The 19,730-nt window shown below is 46.1% G+C and overlaps 1 protein-coding gene across 2 annotated transcripts in view; it reads right to left on the minus strand.

Moving 5' to 3' along the window:
- Nucleotides 1-19,730, minus strand: part of LOC137415581 (uncharacterized) — a 61,064-nt gene that overhangs the window by 28,121 nt on the left and 13,213 nt on the right. For both annotated transcript variants that reach the window (XM_078767267.1, XM_078767268.1), the window contains exons 3-4: nucleotides 9,826-10,018; nucleotides 9,622-9,705 (exon numbers count right to left, since the gene is read on the minus strand). In XM_078767267.1, coding sequence (XP_078623393.1) covers nucleotides 9,622-9,705; nucleotides 9,826-10,018 — 277 coding nt within the window. The remainder of the gene's footprint in view (nucleotides 1-9,621; nucleotides 9,706-9,825; nucleotides 10,019-19,730) is intronic.

Here is a 19,730-nt window from a genome sequence, read left to right on the forward strand (position 1 = left end):
TTGATTGGAGGTAATAAGGAGTTGTGTTGATTTCCTGATTTGAGTTCATCTGGAAACGAAGACAGATGGGATTAATGTGTATATCAGGAACAATTTGGAAAAGAAATATGGATATATGACATTACTAAAATATAACCAAGCAATTGAGAGTTCTTGGGTTAATGGGATATAAATAAATGCATCTACAAGTTGATGGTTTATAAAAAATTTAGGTCTGGATGATACTTAAACGATGAACAATGTTGGCAATATACAAAGAATGTGACTTGTTTTTTGGGAGGAAAACATGTGGTTTAAATTTGGTTGGCTAAGTTTTAAAGATGGAGATGTTTCGCAGAACTCTTATGATTATTTACATGAGTGGTGGACTATTCCATGGCGAAGCATTTTTCAGTTTTTATGATTAAGGTTTAAGGTCTTTATGATCTGTTTAGTGTATTTTTCAAAGGAGAGGGTTTTGGTCAATGATGATGCCAAGATTCCGGATGTGGATACTGGGAAACCATCGATGTTGGGGGGAATGAAGATTAATTCAGATTTAGCGTAGTTAAGTTCGAGGAAGCTGATCTGAAGCTAGAATTTTATTTCAGTTAGGCAGTTTGTCAGGATAGAGTGGGTGGTGGTGGAGCACGATTTGGTGGAGATGAAAAAGCTGGATGTCATCGGTGAAGCAGTGGAATTGGAGACCATGGTGCATTGGCTATGGTGCATGACGGATTAAGAGACCAAGGGGGGATAGGTACAGGACGAAGAGGAGGGGGCCAAGAACTGAACCTTGGGGGACACCTTAAGGGGGAGTGAATTGTGGTGATTAAGCTGTTGTAGATGCTGTCAATTTTGCTTTGGATGAATGGTCCAGGAAGGAAGGAGGGTGCAGGTGGCACCAGGTGTGAGTGCACAGGTGTGCACCAACAGGTGTGTGGAGCAAGGTGGTGGTATCCAGGGAGCTGAGGAGTTTGTTCACGTTGTAAAGTTTGTTTATTTAGTTTGTTTATTGTAGAGAAGAGTGCTTTTGGGATTCCGGAGCCAGAGTGGATAATTTGAGGGTAGTAGGTGGAGTAGAGGACATCTTTGCAGTGCTGTAGGTGGTCCATGTGAAGCTTGGGAGTGAACTGATTTGGGTTTAATAGGCACAAGCTGGTCTAAATGAGGTGAGGAGGATGAAAATGTTGAGGTTGCCGGCATCAGAGGAGAGAAAAGGTCGCTGGTGATTTTGAGGAGAGCAGTTTCAGTACTGTGGCTGGAGCAGAATCCGGATTGGGATGTTTCATACAGGTTATTGGCAGAGTGGTGATGTTTGAGTTGAGTGGCCACAGCACGTTCCAAAACTTTTGACAGAAAGGGTAGGTTGGAGATGGGTCTGAAGTTATTTAGGGTGTCAGGGTTTAGTCCAGGGTTTTTCCAAAATGGGGGTGAAGTTTCACGAGTTTTGGGGAAATCGGTATGTGAAGCTGGATTAAGTTGGAACTACTGGATGAGCCATGGAGATGGATTGGGTTTTGTTGTTGGTTGTCTGGGAGTTCGGTTGTTGCATTGCCAAAGGTTTCTGTGTGGTGGACACACTCGTTGGCTGTTGTCTTGTGTGACGTGGGTGGAGATGTATGTGGCTGTGTGTGGCTGCCTGGAGGGGAAGGCGGCTACAGTGGTTGATATTGGTTGTGGGTTGTCCGGGGTGCTTCGATTTGCATAGGGGGTGAAGATTGGGATATTACATTATTTTGAGTAAGTATTGGCATGAGTAATTACAGAAGTAATTATGAGTTATTATGAGTAATTAGTGGTATGAGTATTAGTTATGAGTTCCAGGTGTTGAGCTAGTTATGCTAGTTATCCAGCTAGTTATGAGTAAGTGATTATTTTAGTAAAATTACATGTTTCGCTGTGTTGTTGATCTGGGGACAAGCTAGTTTGATGGGTACCCTGGGGTCTTCAGCGTGTCTATGTGTTTGTCTGGCTGTTACACTAGACTCTGGGATGTGTTTTCATGAGACGAATTTCAGAATTGATGACAATTCAGTGAGTATGGTGGACAACGTGAAGTGGCTGGTGTAAAGGAAGGGGTTGGGAAAGATGGACCCCCTTCACGAATACCCAGTAGGGTAGCTTAATTTCAGACATAACAGTGAGAATCTATTTTGAGCGAATCACAGTGGGTGAGGAAAACATTGTGTGTGACCAGACACCAGAACTGACCAGAATTGAAATTGGAAGTAGACCAGGTTATTTCTATTATTTGTTTATTCGTGAAAATAAATAAATAATAGGGGGAGGTTAATGGAGGTTAATGGTGGTTTGTGTTTGTGTTAATGGAGGTTAAAGGTGGTTGGTTTGTGGTAATTCTAGTTGAAACTCTCGCTGAAGTAATTTTCGTTTATTTTTATTTTTTGATTCGATTTGAGAGTTGAGATGATTGATTTTTTATTAATTTTATAATTTTATTTTTATTGATGTTGGAAACAGGTAATGGGATGCTGAGAGAAGGATGGAATTTAATTTGAATTGGACTGGATTAAATGGGATTGAATTTAAAAATTGAATATTGAATAAAATTGGATCCACTTGGAAAAAAGTGGATTAGGAAATTGGAGACCTGTAGACCAGGCGCTCCCAGGAGACTTGTGGATCAGGTGTTCCACCAGAGGAAAAAGACCAGGTGTTCGTGGAGCACTTCACCTGCAAGAACGCCTTGGAACCAAGGTGGAAGGGACCAGTCCAGGTGTTGCTGACTACACCAACGGCAGTCTTTTGCGAGGGCAAGACTTCGTGGATCCACGCCACGCACTGTAAGTTGGCCATACAAGCACCAGACACCACACCCCCAGAACACAGTAAGGATGGGCCTAATCATAGGTACAATACTATTGATAGCGACAGCAGCTAGGGGAAATTCCGATTCCAATAGATGCGAAAACGAAACCCGACACCTCACCGTAACATGGGGACAAAGAGTATCACTACCATGTTTCGAACAGAAAGCCCTGCACACAAATTGGGTGAACATAAATTGGCTAGCACTGTCGGCAGGGCCTGGACGCGTTGGCATGGTACTACAAAAGCAACGAGAGTTCCGGGAAGACGGGCAAGCTAGCATTAAGACCTTGGCCCAACCAGGATACCAATGGGGAACCCCTGATTTTAAGCTACAAACACGCACACGCCTAGGGAAAGACATGACCATGCAGGTCCGGTGCAGCGTCTGGACCCCTGGCGCGGCCGGTGGCGAAAAGAACTACATACCATACATCGAATACATACTCACGCCACAACCCCAGAATAAGGCCCCAAAGAGGGGGGAAAACACATATTGGAAAGTGGCCAGGGAGGTGGCAACAATTCAAAATAGGACACACTGCTGGTCGTGCATGCACTTTCCCCAAGCAGGCACCACAGGAATACACATGATAGTGCTACCCTCGTCCCTCAATGACCTCTGCTCACAACCTATCGATCCCCCATGTTTAGTCACCACGCTGGAAAGAGAAGGGGTTGACAACGGCAAGAGTTGCAATCGACAATTTAATTATCGCCCGTCAATGATTGCCCATGTGGCCGAGAGGCCTGCCCCCGTCTGGGTCAAACCACAGAAAGGGAGGGTCTGCCTCCAGGGTTCCGGCCACTTGCGTATGGGAGAATCAGAATGCGCCTACACTCTCCCCGGAAAGCTGGGACAAGGGAGCTCGGGGATTACATTACGAATAGTACTGCAAGATAAACGCAACCACAACATAACGGCTATAACATTCTCTAGGGGGGTTAGTAGGATTAATGGGGTGGTAAAGGGACTCCAGTGCTTATCCACCCACCTGGTCCCACCCCATGGGACAATGTTTATATGCGGCGACAAGGCTTACCCCTATTTACCAAATAATTGGGGGGGCACATGTTATCTGGGTTCAGTCCTTCCTGACGTTGAGATACTGGATGAGCTAGACCCAAAGTCCTTGGACAGGCGTTATAAGAGGTCAGTCATGAACGAAGATGGAACCACTAAACTACACGGGAGCCTAGGGGAAAAGGTGTTTGGTTTCTTCTTCCCAGGAGCGGGCACAGTCATGGATAGTTTCCGGATAGATAAATTGGCTTTGGCCCTAGAAAAGGTGGCAAACGACACCGCTACGGCTCATGACATACTATTGGATCGATCGGATCGCGCGCGAAAATTCTTATACATTTAGCTGGCTCACTGACTGGTTCCAGGGATGGACGGGCACCATAGTGAAGTGGTTATTGACCGCACTGGCTGTGATAATCGGGGTAGTAATTTGGGGGGCACTAATGAAATCTCTAGTCCTCCTCTATATGAGAAAGTATTTTACAGGATGGAAAGTGAAGAAGCCGCCGACAACAACTATGGCTCTGACCACAGAGGCCGTCGACCTGAACGGGTCCTTCAACAAGGCAGTTGCGACCAGCGCTCCAGAAAATTGTATTGAATTTTGTGACGACTGTGATACTTGTGTGGATCCCATGTGGGAACTGGCTGCTGCCTGTAACGGTGTATGTGATGACTGTGATACTTGTGCTATAAACCCCTTGCGTGTACTGGCTAACGCTGCTTATGTATTACAAGCTGACAGCTGCACGCCCCCTTCCGACCCAACTATGGATCTGATTGCGACACTGGGTCTGGCGGTTGAGGGACCCGACGCGGATGTCCTAGACCCGCAAGCCGACCAGGCGCCCATGGGAGACTTTGACATAAAGGAAGTCCCTCTCTTTTCTTCAAATGTTTCGGATCTCTTTGATCCAAATGTTTCGGATCTCTTTGATCCACATGTTGCGGATCTCTTTGCTTCAAGTGATTCGGATTCGGATTTTTACGCTCTGTACCCTGACCAGGAAATTGAGACACAAGATACTGACGACATTTTGTATTCCCCAGAACAGCAACACGTGAGGGACCTCATGGGCATGACCGTTGATTAACTTCGAAGATCTGCAAGGACTGCGTCTGCAAAGGGTGGGGGGAGCCAGTTCCGCAGGGGAAGTGATGCACCCTCTGGCGGAGCAGAACCTCATCTGGACCAGACGTCTTCGTTGTGGATCCGAAACGTTAATGAACTTTCATGTTTTGAGCCCTCAGGCTCCAAGCACGCACCACACGACACGTTCGCCAAATGCACGGGCGAGGCGCTTTGGGCGCACGGTATGCCCTTGGGAGATACCCGCATTACACGATGGTCTTTCAATAAAGCCCGATGTGGCACGTTGTCTCTTGAGATACTTTGTCTCGACGAGACAAGAGGAAGGAATGTCAGGTCTCAGATTTGTTACTGCTTAATGCTCAATTATAAATGCCGGTTGACTGACGTATTACCACGTAAGCTATGTTATAAAATGCTGTTCTATAATGTTATTTCATGAGTTAATAAAATGTATTCGAACCTTAGGTAGGCTGCTTGAATCGTAGACATAAATCCTTTGATAAATTGCCAAAAACATTAACTGTTTTGTTTAATGACAGTGACGCCTGAGTTACAATGAGGTTTTTGCTTCAGTTTGTGTTTAAAATGAGGTCATGCCGGACAATGGTATACGTGTGCTTTTTTCAAGGCTGGTCATAAAACCACGCCCACATGCGCTTGTTTTTGCGTAATGCAAGTAGAATGACATGAACCTATCGTTAACTATATATATTTTGTTTTAATCTCAGCAACGCATGACTCTGTATAAACATGCTTTGGATTACTCATGTACACAAACCCATAAAATATATGGGTTTGTTTGGCTAAGCATACACTCTCCTCATTGTGAGTTACATTTCTGTTTTCTCGGAGCCCAGAGAAACATTTGGTCCAAATGATAAGGACGGGCTGACTCCCCCGAATGATAACGGTGGGAGGAACCTCTCCCAGTGTTGTTTGTTCCCTCGGAGATTTCCTGATAAAACGTGTCCCTATATAAATGGACTGGGAATCAATGTGTTTCCAGGAAGGCTTGACTTGGCATGTTCTTGCTGTAGATTGCTGTAGACGTCGGTCTCCTCCGGATCCGTATAAGTTGGTTATTAATAAAGCTGCGCCATTCCAGGCTATTGTGGACTTCTTTTGCAAACGAAGAGCTGATTCTTCACATATATATATATATATATATATATGTATGTATATATATATATATATATATATATATATATATATATATATATATATATATATATATATATATACATATATATATAGCCTGGTTAGCCATAGCCTGGTGTTGGCTTAGCGGTTAGGGTGCCAGCTTGGGATCCTTGGTTCGAATCCCGGTCGATCGCTGAATTAACGCCAGGGGGTTGACTCAGCCTGTCATCCTTCCGAGGTCGGCAAATTGAGTACCAGCTTGCTGGGATGAATGACCACGGTGTGTACCCCGATTTAGAATAGGTACACCGTATCCCTGCACATCGTAAGAGCGTGACCAAGGGTTGGCGTCAGGAAGGGCATCCGGCCATAAAAACATTGTCTCAAACAGGGAACCATGATTGTCGTGGGGCCCGCAAGGCTAACCTCTGCTCTAGCTGGGAAAATGGCCTTAAAACGATCATTCATATATACAGTCACGTGAAAAAGTAAATACACCCCATGTAAAGTTTTGACTTTTTCAACGTATTTCAACATACAGCTATTTGATCTTCATTTCAACAATAATGATAGATAAAGGTGATATAATATAACAAATATCATGAAGCATTTACATTTTGTAGTCCATTGTATAATTTAAATAAACATAAATGGAAATTTCGCATGTGGAAAAGTAAGTACACCCCCACATTTATCACTACTTCAAATACCTAAAATTAGAATCAGGTGCACTAGCTCAGGTGCAAATGATTAGAACATTGTTGGAGAGGATCTTGGAGGAACCTGTCTTATTTAAACCTCAGAAATTTAGTTTGTTTTGCTCTTTGTTGTTGAGTTGTGTGGCGTCACCATGCCGAGATCAAAAGAGTTCTCTGAGGCCTTCAGAAAGAAGGTTATAGATGCCTACGAGTCTGGGAATGGATTTAAAAAGATCTCCAAACAATTTGAAATCAATCATTCGACTGTCCGGAAGATCATCTACAAGTGGAGAATATTCCAAACAACTGCCAACGTGTTCAGGCCAGGCCGCCCCAGCAAGTTCAGCCCGAGAGCAGACTGCAAGATGCTGAAAGAAATCTCTAAGAACCCCAGAATGTCATCACGGGACCTACAGGTCGCTCTTGCCACTGTTGATGTCAAAGTGCACGAGTCTACCATTAGAACCAGGCTGCACAAATTTGATCTACATGGGAGGTGTGCCAGGAGGAAACCTTTGCTGTCCAGAAAGAACATCAGGGCAAGACTAAAGTTTGCCAATGAACACCCAGGCAAAGACCAGCACTTCTGGAACACTGTGCTCTGGACAGATGAGTCAAAGGTAGAGCTATTTGGTCACAGTACCAGAAGACATGTTTGGCGAAAACCAAAGACAGCATTTGACCACATGAACCTGATACCAACTGTAAAGCATGGTGGTGGAAATATTATGGTTTTGGGCAGCTTTGCTGCATCGGGGCCTGGGCAGCTCACCATCATAGAATCCACTATGAATTCTTCATTGTACCAGAGGGTGCTTGAGGATAATGTGAGGCCATCTGTCGGAAAGTTGAAGCTCAACCATAGGTGGACCTTGCAACATGACAATGACCCTAAATATACCAGTAAATCCACCAAGGAATGGCTGAAAAGAAAGAAATGGAGGGTTCTGGAATGGCCAAGTCAAAGCCCAGATCTAAATCCCATCGAGATGTTGTGGGGGGATTTGAAATGAGCTGTGCATGCAAGAAACCCCTCAAACATCGCACAGCTGAAAGAATTCTGCATGGAGGAGTGGGCAAAAATTTATCCCAGTCGATGTCAGAGACTGGTAGACAGTTATAAGAAACGCCTACTTGAGGTCTGTAAAAGACCTTTTAGAGCCAAGGGTGTAATTACTTTTTCCACATGGGAAATTTGCATTGATGTTTATTTAAATTATACAATGGACTACAAAATGTAAATGTTTCATGATATTTGTTATATTATATCACCTTTATCTATCAACATTGTTGAAATGAAGATAAAATAGCTGTATGCTGAAATATGTTGAAAAAGTCAAAACTTTACATGGGTAAAAATATACTTACTTTTTCACATGACTGTAGATTTAGAATCTGTTTAAAAAATGTAGACTATGCCAAACCACACTGAGGTTTGTGCGCAAATGTGAATATGACGCAAATATTATTGAAAATTTGTATGAGAGAATCGGCATCGGAGTTATCCTTCCTTCGGAAGTATCCAATATTAATCCAGAGGAAGCATCAGTCATCACTTCCTTTTACGATTAGGTGAGTTATTGGCGGCACCCTGGCCAAATGACAAATTCCTACCTCCACTTCAGGAGGTATGTGGTGTGGTCTTGGGAATCCCTCGACACCAGGTTACATGGCGTATTATCTGTGTGGTTGTTGTCTGGGTTGTCCCAAGTTGTTCTCATGTCGCAGGTGAACAGTCGTATTCAGCTACTAGGTAACTCTGCCTGACTTATCACTCAATGTAACACACTGAGTTGTGGTGCCGTGTTGGTGTCAGACTTCCTCGTTCAAATGATGTCTTTTCCGGTTTTCCTATAGTGCAAGGAAATCTCCGATGGTTCTGTTCAGTGCCATGTCACATTGCTTTTGAAGCAATGTCTAAAACATCAATGAGTTGTTGAGACATATTCCAAGGGACTTTGTCTTTTTGGCACTTGGGGGTGAAAAATACAATTATTCTACCATGACAAGCAATGGTTGGAGGAGCCTGCCACAAAGCCAATTGGCTAAAGATGAAGATTGAAATATTAAATTTATTAACGTCACTTAAAGTCCTTGTGCAGTCGCCGAGACGGTTTTTGTTTCGTGGATTGGGTACTCCTTTTTAAATCAATTTCTAGAAAATGAAAAGTTAATCTACTGCCTGGCTTTGATGAAGTGAAAAGAAAAAGAATGGCTTTTCCAAAGTTTTTCCAAAGTAAATCTCCAAATACAACATCTCGCGATCGCCATGCTGTGACATCACTAGTCGGCCTACAATGACTTCTGGATGGTTCTGGCTTCAATGAAATGATATTTTGGGGCATGTTTTCCGGGGGCTTAGAGTGCTGGGTGTGTTGGCACCTTTTCCTGTGCCGATTTCCAGGGAGTCTGGTGTAGATGAGAGCAAAGGAAAAAAAAAGAAGATCTAATTGACTCCGTAAGTGGCCCTGGTTTTTCACTCTTACTGAATGGACCCCTAAGTGCCGTTCATACATGAAAAACGGTGAAAGGCAAAGCTAATCTTTCTGTAAATTCTGCATGTAAGAGTGAACGTGTCCTAAACATGGAGGCCAAACAATGTCTGATTCAGCGATATTTTGTGTCCAGGCCCAATAAGGTCGCTCACCGTAGTCTGTGCCTTTTCGGTCTAATTATCCACTAACTTGGGATCTTTTGGCCACTTGTGGCCATCCATCATCAACGTACTGCATCCCACAGCTTTACGCCTCTTCCCCATCATATGCTCTTCTTCATTGGCTTTGTAGTCATTTTGATCACACCGTACGAGAGGCAACCGGAAATAAATGGCAAAAAGACATGGATTTTGCAATGCCTACTGTGAGATGAGATGAACGTTTCTGTGCTGTTCTTGGTTTGATCTTCATTCACCTCGATGTGTGCTGTCGGCCCAGTGTTGTTATCTGGGGTGGGATTGTGGAGTGAGCTTGTCTGTTTTTGGTGCGACATATGAACATCAATTTGCCTCCAATTCAAAATAAGCACAAATAATGTCGAGGATATATTGGAGTTCCGATACTTACAATCAATGAACAAGGTCACTTCACAAGAGGTAATGATTTTGGGCCGAACAATGCATCCTAAGTATATCCCCACATCTTTTTTTTGCACTGCAGGTAACAGCATGGACCCATCTCCTAACTGAAGATTCCCATGAAAGCGTCCGCGCATCTGGCTTGTATTAGCTTGAGATCCATTGCCTGTATAGTAGAGAATCTGAGGGTGGCGAAAGATAAAGATCGTCAATCGATTGCCAGGCCACACAGCATTCAAAGTCCAGTCTTTCACACAATGTTTGCAGAGAGAACAGAAAAGGCAGAATAGATAACTGGAGTTATTGCCATAAGACGAGTGCTAAACCGGCTTTCATCTTGAGTTGTGCGAGATATTTACAAGGCTTTGACAAGGAGAACAAGAAAGAGCAATTCGAGATTGCAGACCCTTGCCAGGATATGTTTTTAGTGGTTTTTAAGGCTTTTGCGTTAAAATAAATATGGCGGCCGAACCACGTGACCAATGACATCATCATTACATTTTTTTCTCCACCAATTTATCTCTAGATGACACTCAAGAAATTTCATCTTGATTGGATGAAGTTTTGTACTCATCAAATTATGACATCATAATAGAGGCACCTATGACATCATCATTAACAACATATGTTATTCCCCATGGAGAGTTCTTTACAATGAGCCATGTCTCAATTTTTCTATGCAGCACTTTTGGAGATACAGAGGTGCAAAGTTTTTCGTTTTTTCCAAATGGCGCCCATACCATGTGAGCTATTACGTCATAATTAGCAATAAAAAAAATTCTGCAGGTGGAGGTGCACCTATGGTGAAAATTTCCTATCAATCAGACCAACTGTTGGAGAGAAAATCATATTTATTCTGTGTGGACAAACAAACGGACTCAAATGCAATACCCTCTCCTCTGGCGAGGGTAAAAAGACATAAAATGTCAGCCCACGTGATTTTTGTAATTTTGCTGTTAGGAGTTAAAGGCTACCAGTCGGCCATCTTTGGTCAGATTACAAAACAAAATCTTCTGCATATGTTTACTCTCAGGTATTGTCATTGTGCTAAGTTTGAACAAAATCGGTCCATGCATGTCCGAGAAATGGTTGGGGCCATATTGAAGTAATAAAATGGCCTCCAGTCGACCATCTTGAATCTGATCTCATAACAAAACGATGTACACATGTAGCCCATCATTCTTTATCTGTGTGCCAAGTTTGAACAAGATTGGTAAATGTATGTCTGAGAAAAAGGTTGAGGACGTGTTCAACATTGTTTTTTTTTTACAACTAATAATAGTAATATGGCCACCAGTCTACCAGTCGGTCATCTTTGATTACATTGTGAAACAAAATGATGCCCATATACAGTCGTGGCCAAAAATATTACTACCATTATTCCACACTGCCATCCTAAAATGGTCCGGACAATATTATTGGCACCTTTTAGAAGTTGTTAGAAATAATTAGATTTCAAGTGGATGATTCTCCTTTACTTTGGAATTGAACTCACCTATGAATGGTGAGTTGTAGGTGCCTGAAATATAAAATCACTCATTCAACCAGTTTGAATAGTGAAAAGGAGTCATTCTGCTGTTTTGTGTCACTGTGTGTACCGCAATGAGAATGGAGAAAAGAAAGAAAACCAGAGAATTGTCTGAGGATGTCAGACACAAGATTATAGCCAATCATGGGCAATCTCAAGGCTACACGTGCAGCTTCCGAGACCTTGATGTTCCTGTGTCCACCGTATGCAATGTTATAAGGAAGTTTAAGGCCCGTGGCACTGCAGCCAACCTCCCTGGACGTGGCTGCAAGAGAAAACCTGATCGACGATTGCAGCGAAGGATTGTCCGAATGGTGGAGAGAGCACTCAAACTGTCAAACTGTTTGAGCTGTCAAACAGATTCAAGCTGACCTTCAGACACAAGGTACGACAGTTTCAACTCGCACCATCTGTCGCCAACTCGATGAAAGGTGGTTTTATGGAAGGAGACCAAAGAGGACCCCACTGCTGAGAGAGAGACATAAGAAAGGCTGACTGGAGTTTGCCAAAACACACCTGAACAAATTAGAGCTTTTTGGTAAAGCACATCATCTCTATGTTTACAGAACACAAAATGAAGTCTTCAAAGAAAAGAATACCTTCCCTACAGTCAAGCATGGAGTAGGTTCAGTGATGTTTTGGGGTTGCTGTGCTGCCTCTGGCACTGGGTGCCTTGAATGTGTGCATGGCATCATGAAATCAGGAGATTACCACGGCATTTTGGAGTGCAATGTTCAACCCAGTGTCAGAAAGCTGGGTCTCCGTCGAAGGATATGGGTCTTGCAGCAGGAGAATGACCTGACTTCAAAAAACTTCAAAAACACTTCAAAAAGCACCCAGGAATGGTTCAATACAAAACTCTGGACTGTTCTGAAGTGGCCAGCAATGAGTCCAGATCTAAATCCCATTGAACACCTGTGTGGAGATCTGAAAACAGCAGTTGGGAGAAGGCACCCTTCAAATCTGGGAGAACTGGAGTCTTTTGCACAAGAAGAGTAGCCCAAACTGCAGGTAGAGAGGTGGAGGAAGCTCATTCACGGCTATAGGAAGTGCTTGACTGCAGTTATTTTGTCCAAAGGTTGTGCTACCAAATATTAAGTCGAGGGTGTCAATAATTTTGTCAATGCCACTTCTTTTTATTTTGTGATTTAAAAGGATTTATTAAGTTCTGAATCAAAATCAAATGTTCTGTAAAATTAACAGTGAAATAAAGAATTGTGGAGACCAAATACTTTTGTCAATTTCAACTTATTTTTCGAGAAAATTGTGAGTTATTTGAAAAAAGTGGAAGGGTGCCAATATTTTTGGCCACGACTGTATGAGTGTATGTATATGTATTGTCTTTGTGCCAAGTATGAACAAAATCGGTCAATACATATCTGAGATATGGTTGCGGACGCACAAATGGATGGACAGATGGATGGACGGACAGACGGACGAGACCCAATCCATAAGCCCCCGTTTCGGAATAAGTCCAACAAGGGCTAATAAATCTGGTGTTGACTTAACGGTTAAGGTGGCTGGCTTAAGATCTCAGGGTCTTGAGTTCAAGCCTGTTGTGCCATTAAATAACACCAGGTGGGCTGACTCAGCCTGTAATCCTTCAGAAGTCGGAAAAATGAGTTCCAGCTTACTGGAAACAGGGGGCACTGGATCAGCGGCACAGCCATGCTCCCAGCAGTGACGCAATCAGCAGCCACAGGCTACATACAAAATGACACTAACCAGGTATTAATATACTGTCGCAATATATTGTTGCGAATATGGAATTTGGCCTCCATATCCGCTTGTAAATATTCCCCTATTTCCCCAATACTCCCCAACTATCCCCAATCCCCCATTCCCTAGTCCCATTGCCGGTAAATAACACTCTGTAGAACCGACCTTCCCCTTTTTCCCCCATTAAATGTCGTGCCCAGGTCCACCGCATCACACGTAGACAACTTTCGGACATCTTGCTAGTTATTCTTAGTCTATGTCAGTTAAGGACTCGTTTCCATTAATTATGACTCTTCGTTGCACCAGAATGTGATTATATGGCACCAGTAGTGAGTTTAGGACCTTTCCCATACCTCCTTCCATCTTCTTCCCCAAACAACAACAACAACAACAACTACAGCTACAACAACAACTACAACCACGGCGCGCGGGGGGAGTGTGCGTCCTCCCACCAGCTCGGTTAGCCGCCATGACCATGCGCTCCACGGGGTTACCACGAAGGGGCTGGCTGTCAGCTCCTCGTCAAGGGCGGAGCCTGGTAAACCCCCCGCACGCACCCAATGAGAAGCAACGTGCCGATTCCACGAGGCGGAGCTAACGAGCCGAGGGCGTGTCACTCCCCGCCGGATATACGAAGCGACTCACCGGATGTGAGGTCAGATGCGCCCCCAGCTTGAAGAAGAGCAAGTCACTACCTCGAGCGCTGTGAGACCTCCCGCATCTCTGGACCGGCCCGAGTCGATTCTGTCCCTGAGCCCAGGTGCACCTGGAGCCATCGATCCTGCCTTTCCTAGCCATCAATCCCCGTGTGAGTCAGCCTTTTGTCCCGTTTATCTGTCGTCTGTTGGGGTTAATATAAGATTGTGTCTAAGTGCTTGTCTTTCTATGCTGTACCTCTCGTCCCTGTAATCTGACCTTCCGAACGAATATAATCTCCTCCGGAGGTCTTGAGAACCGTATCCATGGTGTCGTGTCATTTTAATCCCAGCCGTGTGTCTTTTCCTTCATTGACCTAGCGTAGCGCGATTAGTCAACGTTCGGGTATAATCGGGTAACTTGTGCAGACGTGGTCATACCAAACCGCTCGGTAAATAACATCTAAGCCACGTCTGTAACAATTGGTGTCGAGGAGTGGAATTCGGACCCGGGACTAAATTTATTAGGCCCAAATTTGTAGTAGAGTCGATTCGGAGCGCGTTTCCCACGCGAAATTATAACGGTGAAATTTGAATTTGTTATACGGAAATAAAAACCCGAATTTTGAAAGTCGCGCTATGGCAGACCAAGACAGCTGGGGTCCGGTAGTGGAGAGTGAGGCAGGGTCGGTCCAGGACCAAATTGAGGGACGTGAGGAGAGCGAAGCAGCGAGGGTAGCAAACGCACAAAATGGCGCCTCGCTGGTCACCGCGCCCGCGACCGTAGCAGCGCCGCCGATGGATTGGGGCCTATTTATGGAACAAATAAAGGCGCTCATGGTCCGGACAAGTGAAGACCTGAGGAATGACTTGGGGGGCCAAATGGGGGTAATGGGGAACCGGATGGATGCTCAGAGTGAGCAATTGGGGGTAATGGGAAACCAAATGGGGGTAATGAGGGACGAAGCGAGGGGTACTGGTGAGGGATTAGACAATAATTTTAGGGGATTAGACAATAATTTTAAGGGATTAGACGAGAAATTTGGGAAATTAGACAATAGATTAGGGGAAATACAGGAGGGGTTAATGGGGGTAGAAAACAGAATGGCCGCTCAAGAGAATCAAATGGAAGGGATGCAAAAGGGGTTAGAGGGGGTAGAAAATAGAATGGCTGCCCAGGAGAATCAGATAGAGGGAGTGAAAAATGGGTTAGAGGGGTTAGAAAACAGTATGGAAGGCAAATTGAGGGACATGAGGAACCAAGCGGAAAGGGAAGTTAACCAAATGGGGCAGCAGATAGAGGGGGTCAGAATGGGGGTAGAAACTAAACTGGATGCTCACAGGGAGGAAATGGAGCAGATGAGGGTGGCATCTGGGCAGGAGATGCAAGTGATGGGAGAGGAGATCAGAAGAGGAGTGAGTGAGGAGGTCGGAGGAGTGCGCGAGGAGGTGAGGCACTGTAAGGAGCGCATGGAGAAGGAGGTGAGAAAGGGGACTGTAAAGTTACAAGGGGGCATAGAGGACCTGACGCAGGAGGTGGAGCAGCTGACGGTGGGACAGACGGAGTTAGTGGAGCAGGTTCAAAGGAACACTGCGGTATTAGGAGGTTTAAAAGCGACACAGAAGGAACTAAAAGATGACTTGGTAGCGACGAAGAGGGAATGTCAGATGGTACGTGAGGGACTGACAACGAGGCTGGACGAGGTGATAGAGGTAATGGAGACGAAGGACCGGCAGGTGAGGACGCACATGGAAACGGTCAAGGTAGCCTTGGAGGACGAGCTTGAGGAGACGTACCGGGGAATAAAAGAGGTGAAGCAAAAATTAGAAGAAGTGGAAGAAGGGGTGAGCGAAATTAAGAAGCGACGGAGAGGGGATAAGAAAGAGATAAAAGAGGAGTAAAAGAATTGGTCCAAAGTCTGTGTTTGGATCGTGATGATGTGCTCATTAACCGGATGAGGGATTCGCAGGTGATGGAGGAGAAGCGAAGAGGAAGAGGACCCGGTGTAAGTGGTGACCAATATGGTCGTGCGTATGATGCGCCAGGAGATTTAATAAGCTTGGGGGTCGAGATGGACCCGGGTGTTCGTGAGAGGCCGTTGGTGAAGTGTGCGACAGGTCTGGTGTGCGAAAAAGGAGGTGTGCGAGAAAGTCCGACTCTGGGGTGTGTGAGGAAAAAGTGCGTGCCAAGGAGTGAGGGTGCTGGCGAGAGTGAGTCTGTCGTAGCGCGTGTGCGAGGGAGCACATGGAAGCGTGGTGTGGTGAGTGTTACAGAGGGTGTGATGGGAGAGTGTGCGCAAGAGTGTGCGCGAGAGAGGTGTGTGACGGACAGGTGCATGGGGAAGGAGTGCGCTGTCAAAGGCAAGGAAGAATGCACACCTGTGGTGAGTGTTACAGAGGGTGTAACGGGAGAGTGTGCGCGAGAAAGGTGTGTGACGGACAGGTGCATGGGGAAAGAGTGCGCTGTCAAGAGTAAGGGTGAGTGCGTTGTCAAGAGTGGTGGTGAGAGTAGTGAGAGTGACAAGGAGCGTGAGTTGGGTGTGACAGGTGAGCGAGGATGTACACCTGGGATGGAAGGATGCACACCTGGAATGGTAGAGCGTGAGTGGGAATGCACGCTGGAGTTGGTGGTGAGGCACGTGGTTGGGTGTGCGAATGAGGGCACACCTGTGATTGTCACAGAGGAGGTGACAGAGGCGGGGGTGCGAAGAGGTGTGTTGGTGAGGTGTGCTACCAACGAATGTGTGCCAAAGTGTTCGGTGGTCAGGTGTGTGACCAAGGCTGTGAGTGGAATGGGTGTACCTGGGTGTGTAAGGAAAGGTAGGATGGGAACGGCTGGATGTGTGAGCAAGGAACGGGCTGCGGGGTGTAAGCGTCCAGGTGAAGCATCGACGTTAGACGGGGTGGAGTTTAGAACGACTTATAGCCGAATCGGGCCCTCGGTGCGTGCTGGGCCTCGCTTTGAACGGCCGCGTCGGTGCTCCACTAGGCGGAGCGGGCAGCCCGATAGAAAGGGTCGTCATGGCGACCACCTTTTGTTGAGGCAGTCCGGCAGGTCGAGATCGGGACATTGGATGGCTCCACGCCGAGAGGGTGCGTGGGATCTCGGCCCGGGTAAGCCCCCGTCCCTGCACCGAGTGCCGGACGCATCCAGCCGCTGGCACAAAACAACCAGCATCCATTGCTTGGCTTTACGAAGCCGGGCTTTGGACAGGGATTGGCGCACCGAGAGGTATTAGTGAGTCGACTGGGTGATGAGGTTAGTGTTTTGGACCCAAAATTGGAGAAAAACAAAATTTGATGATTGGCAAGGGATTGGCAGTAGTGATTGGCAGATGATGGGTAGTGATTGGCAGATGATAGGTAGTGATTGGCAAATTTTTAATTTGTTGAAATTTGATGTGCAAAATTTGTAGTGAGCGATGTGCCCGGTGGGTAAGAGTGGCATCCCTGCCACCCTGCCCAAGTGGGGGCAAAGGAGCAATAGATTATGGGGTGTATGGCAGTGAAAACTAGCCCGGGTGGGTTAGGTTATATTGATAGGGCCCTAGAAGATGACATTAGGTAACGTTAAGTTTAGTTAGTGACTGATACCTGTAGTGGGGACGCAGGTAGATTAGTATGGATGATAATGACGTGGGAGCGCAATAGTTTAAAGGGACGACTGGGAAGCGCAAGTTTCAGAAGGGAGTAGTTAGCTGAGATGATGCCGTGTGTGTGAGAATTGAACGGGTGTGATTGCACAGGTGTGCAACTGGACAGGTGTGTGGAACAGTGTGTGAGTAATGAGTGTTGTGGATCAGCGCGAATGCGCTTGGGGAGAGAAGGGTGCAGGTGGCACCAGGTGTGAGAGCACAGGTGTGCAAGTACAGGTGTGTGGAGAGAGTTGGAGTAAGTGGTACGGAGTGGTGTGCATGGTGCGAAGGTGTGGATGGGGAAGAGTGGACCCCTTTCACGAGTACCCGGGGCGGGTAGTGTAAGTGTTAGGTAGAGGGTACAGGTAAATTGTGGTTGGATATTGGCATTTGTGGTGCGGTTGCAGAATGGTGTTGTGAATGGGTGCATTAGTGTTGTGGAAATGGCTGGGCGTGTAGCCTGTTAGTGTGTGTAGTTGGTTGGGCACTCCACCACTGTGAGGATGTCGGCCAGGTGAGGCCGCAGGTGGGCTCTGGGAGCCGGTAGTTGTGAGTGGGTGCCTGAGGATCCCGGGTGTGGATCGGGCAGCCCAGTGCCAGAGAGGGCACCGAGTGGGGAGAGCGCCAGAGGGCCTTCCCAGGTAGTTAGGTTAGGGTAAGGAGCAGGTAAGCTCGGAGGCAACCGCAGTGGTGGAGGTGTGCAGGTGGGTAGACCCGCTGGGAGAGGTACACGCCACAGCCCAGAAATTGTGCGAGGGCACCGGGAGATGAATCGGGGGAGTGAGACCCCAAATTGAAAAGCACCACAGTTGGCCAATGGGAATTGGTTTTTAGAACCCATAGTGTAAGAGGGCCAATGGTTTGGCCGGAGAAAGACCCCGGGTAGTGTAAAGTTGTTAAAGTCATTTAGGAGATAGTTAGGATTGATGAACCTGTCGCACCATACGCAGCCACTTACCTGTGGTGAAGATGATGACTCCACACCTGTGTTTTCTTTGTTTTGTTGCAGGAAATGAAATTGCTGTGAGGATTTGTGAGACGCATCACGACGTGGATGAGACATTGGGGTGATTCCATCTCTCCCTCCCTAGGAGGGACTGATGACGAATTGGTAATGGCAAATTATGATGTTGAGTTGGAGATGGCAAATTTTGATGGAAGTTGAAAATGGCAAATTTGATTGGTTAGGAGGGAGAGAAGACGAATTTGGTATATGGGAGGAACGGGGAAGACAGTAGGGATGTTTGTTGATTTGTAAAGTAGATGTTTATGGGTAGTGTTGTGTTTTGTGGATACAGTAAGGGGTAAGGGAGGGGCCATGTAGGTTACCTGGTGGGGGGGGGGAGCGTACGGTAGGAACGTACCTGTCTCACCTGGTTCCCATGTGCCCCCAGTGTGCATTACCTTGCATTGCGTGCACTTTTGCGCCCTTACCACCTTACTCACTTGTCTGCTTCTTTTGTCTCCCACCTCCGAGGATCTGGCTTTGGGGTAGAGAGAGAGGAGAGAGAGGTGCTGGCTTCGCAGTTGTGGGCCTGCACTTTCGCTGCTTGCTGCTTGGATCGATACACCATATGGACCGCAATGTTTGTGGCCACCCACAATGGACCGCAGTTCTTTTGCGGCCAAGCACCACCCATGGATGGACCTATGGGTCAACGTGGCACCTATGCCATACAAGGTGAACCACTAACAGTTGGCCCCCTGACGGCCACAATAAAGAAATGGACGCGGTTGGCGCCTTTCTTTATTTTTCTAAGGAAGTAAGAACACCAAGTGCACCACACGAAGGCAAGACCAGCGGCAGAACATCGGCCGGCTGCGACACCACACAATGATTTATAGACACTTTATTGGTGCACCGGATGGTGCTCACTGTGTGATGGGGTGGTGCTTGATGCTTGGAAGGGGTGCTCTGCACATTATTAAAGGCCGTAGGCCACAGAGCACTCGTGGGTTGGTGTATCGATGCTAGCATGCGTGCTCTCTCTATGCATAACATCTGCATGTGTTCCTCCAAAAACAGGTCCTGGATCGTAGTGTAAATATCAGCGTAGTCTTGTGTAAATAATGCTCCCTACCGGCTGTATGTTTAGTTTGAGGATTCTTTCCGGATTCGGTTATCCTGTGGGTGTGTTTCTGTGAGGAGAAGGGTGCAACGTCGCAGGGGGACATATTTACTCATTTGTGAATATCTGTAAAACTGTCGCACTCAGGGTAGAGTTAATAGTAGAGGGAACTACATTGCGTGCCACACTAAAGTAGGTAAAAATTTATCGGGTCGGGACGCCCCGAGGGTAGAGAAGGGTGCAATGTTGCGAATATGGAATTTGGCCTCCATATCCGCTTGTAAATATTCCCCTATTTCCCCAATACT

Source organism: Myxine glutinosa, chromosome 13 (assembly GCF_964187855.1).
Source record: "Myxine glutinosa chromosome 13, kmMyxGlut1.1, whole genome shotgun sequence".
Classification (NCBI taxonomy): Eukaryota; Metazoa; Chordata; class Myxini; order Myxiniformes; family Myxinidae; genus Myxine; species Myxine glutinosa.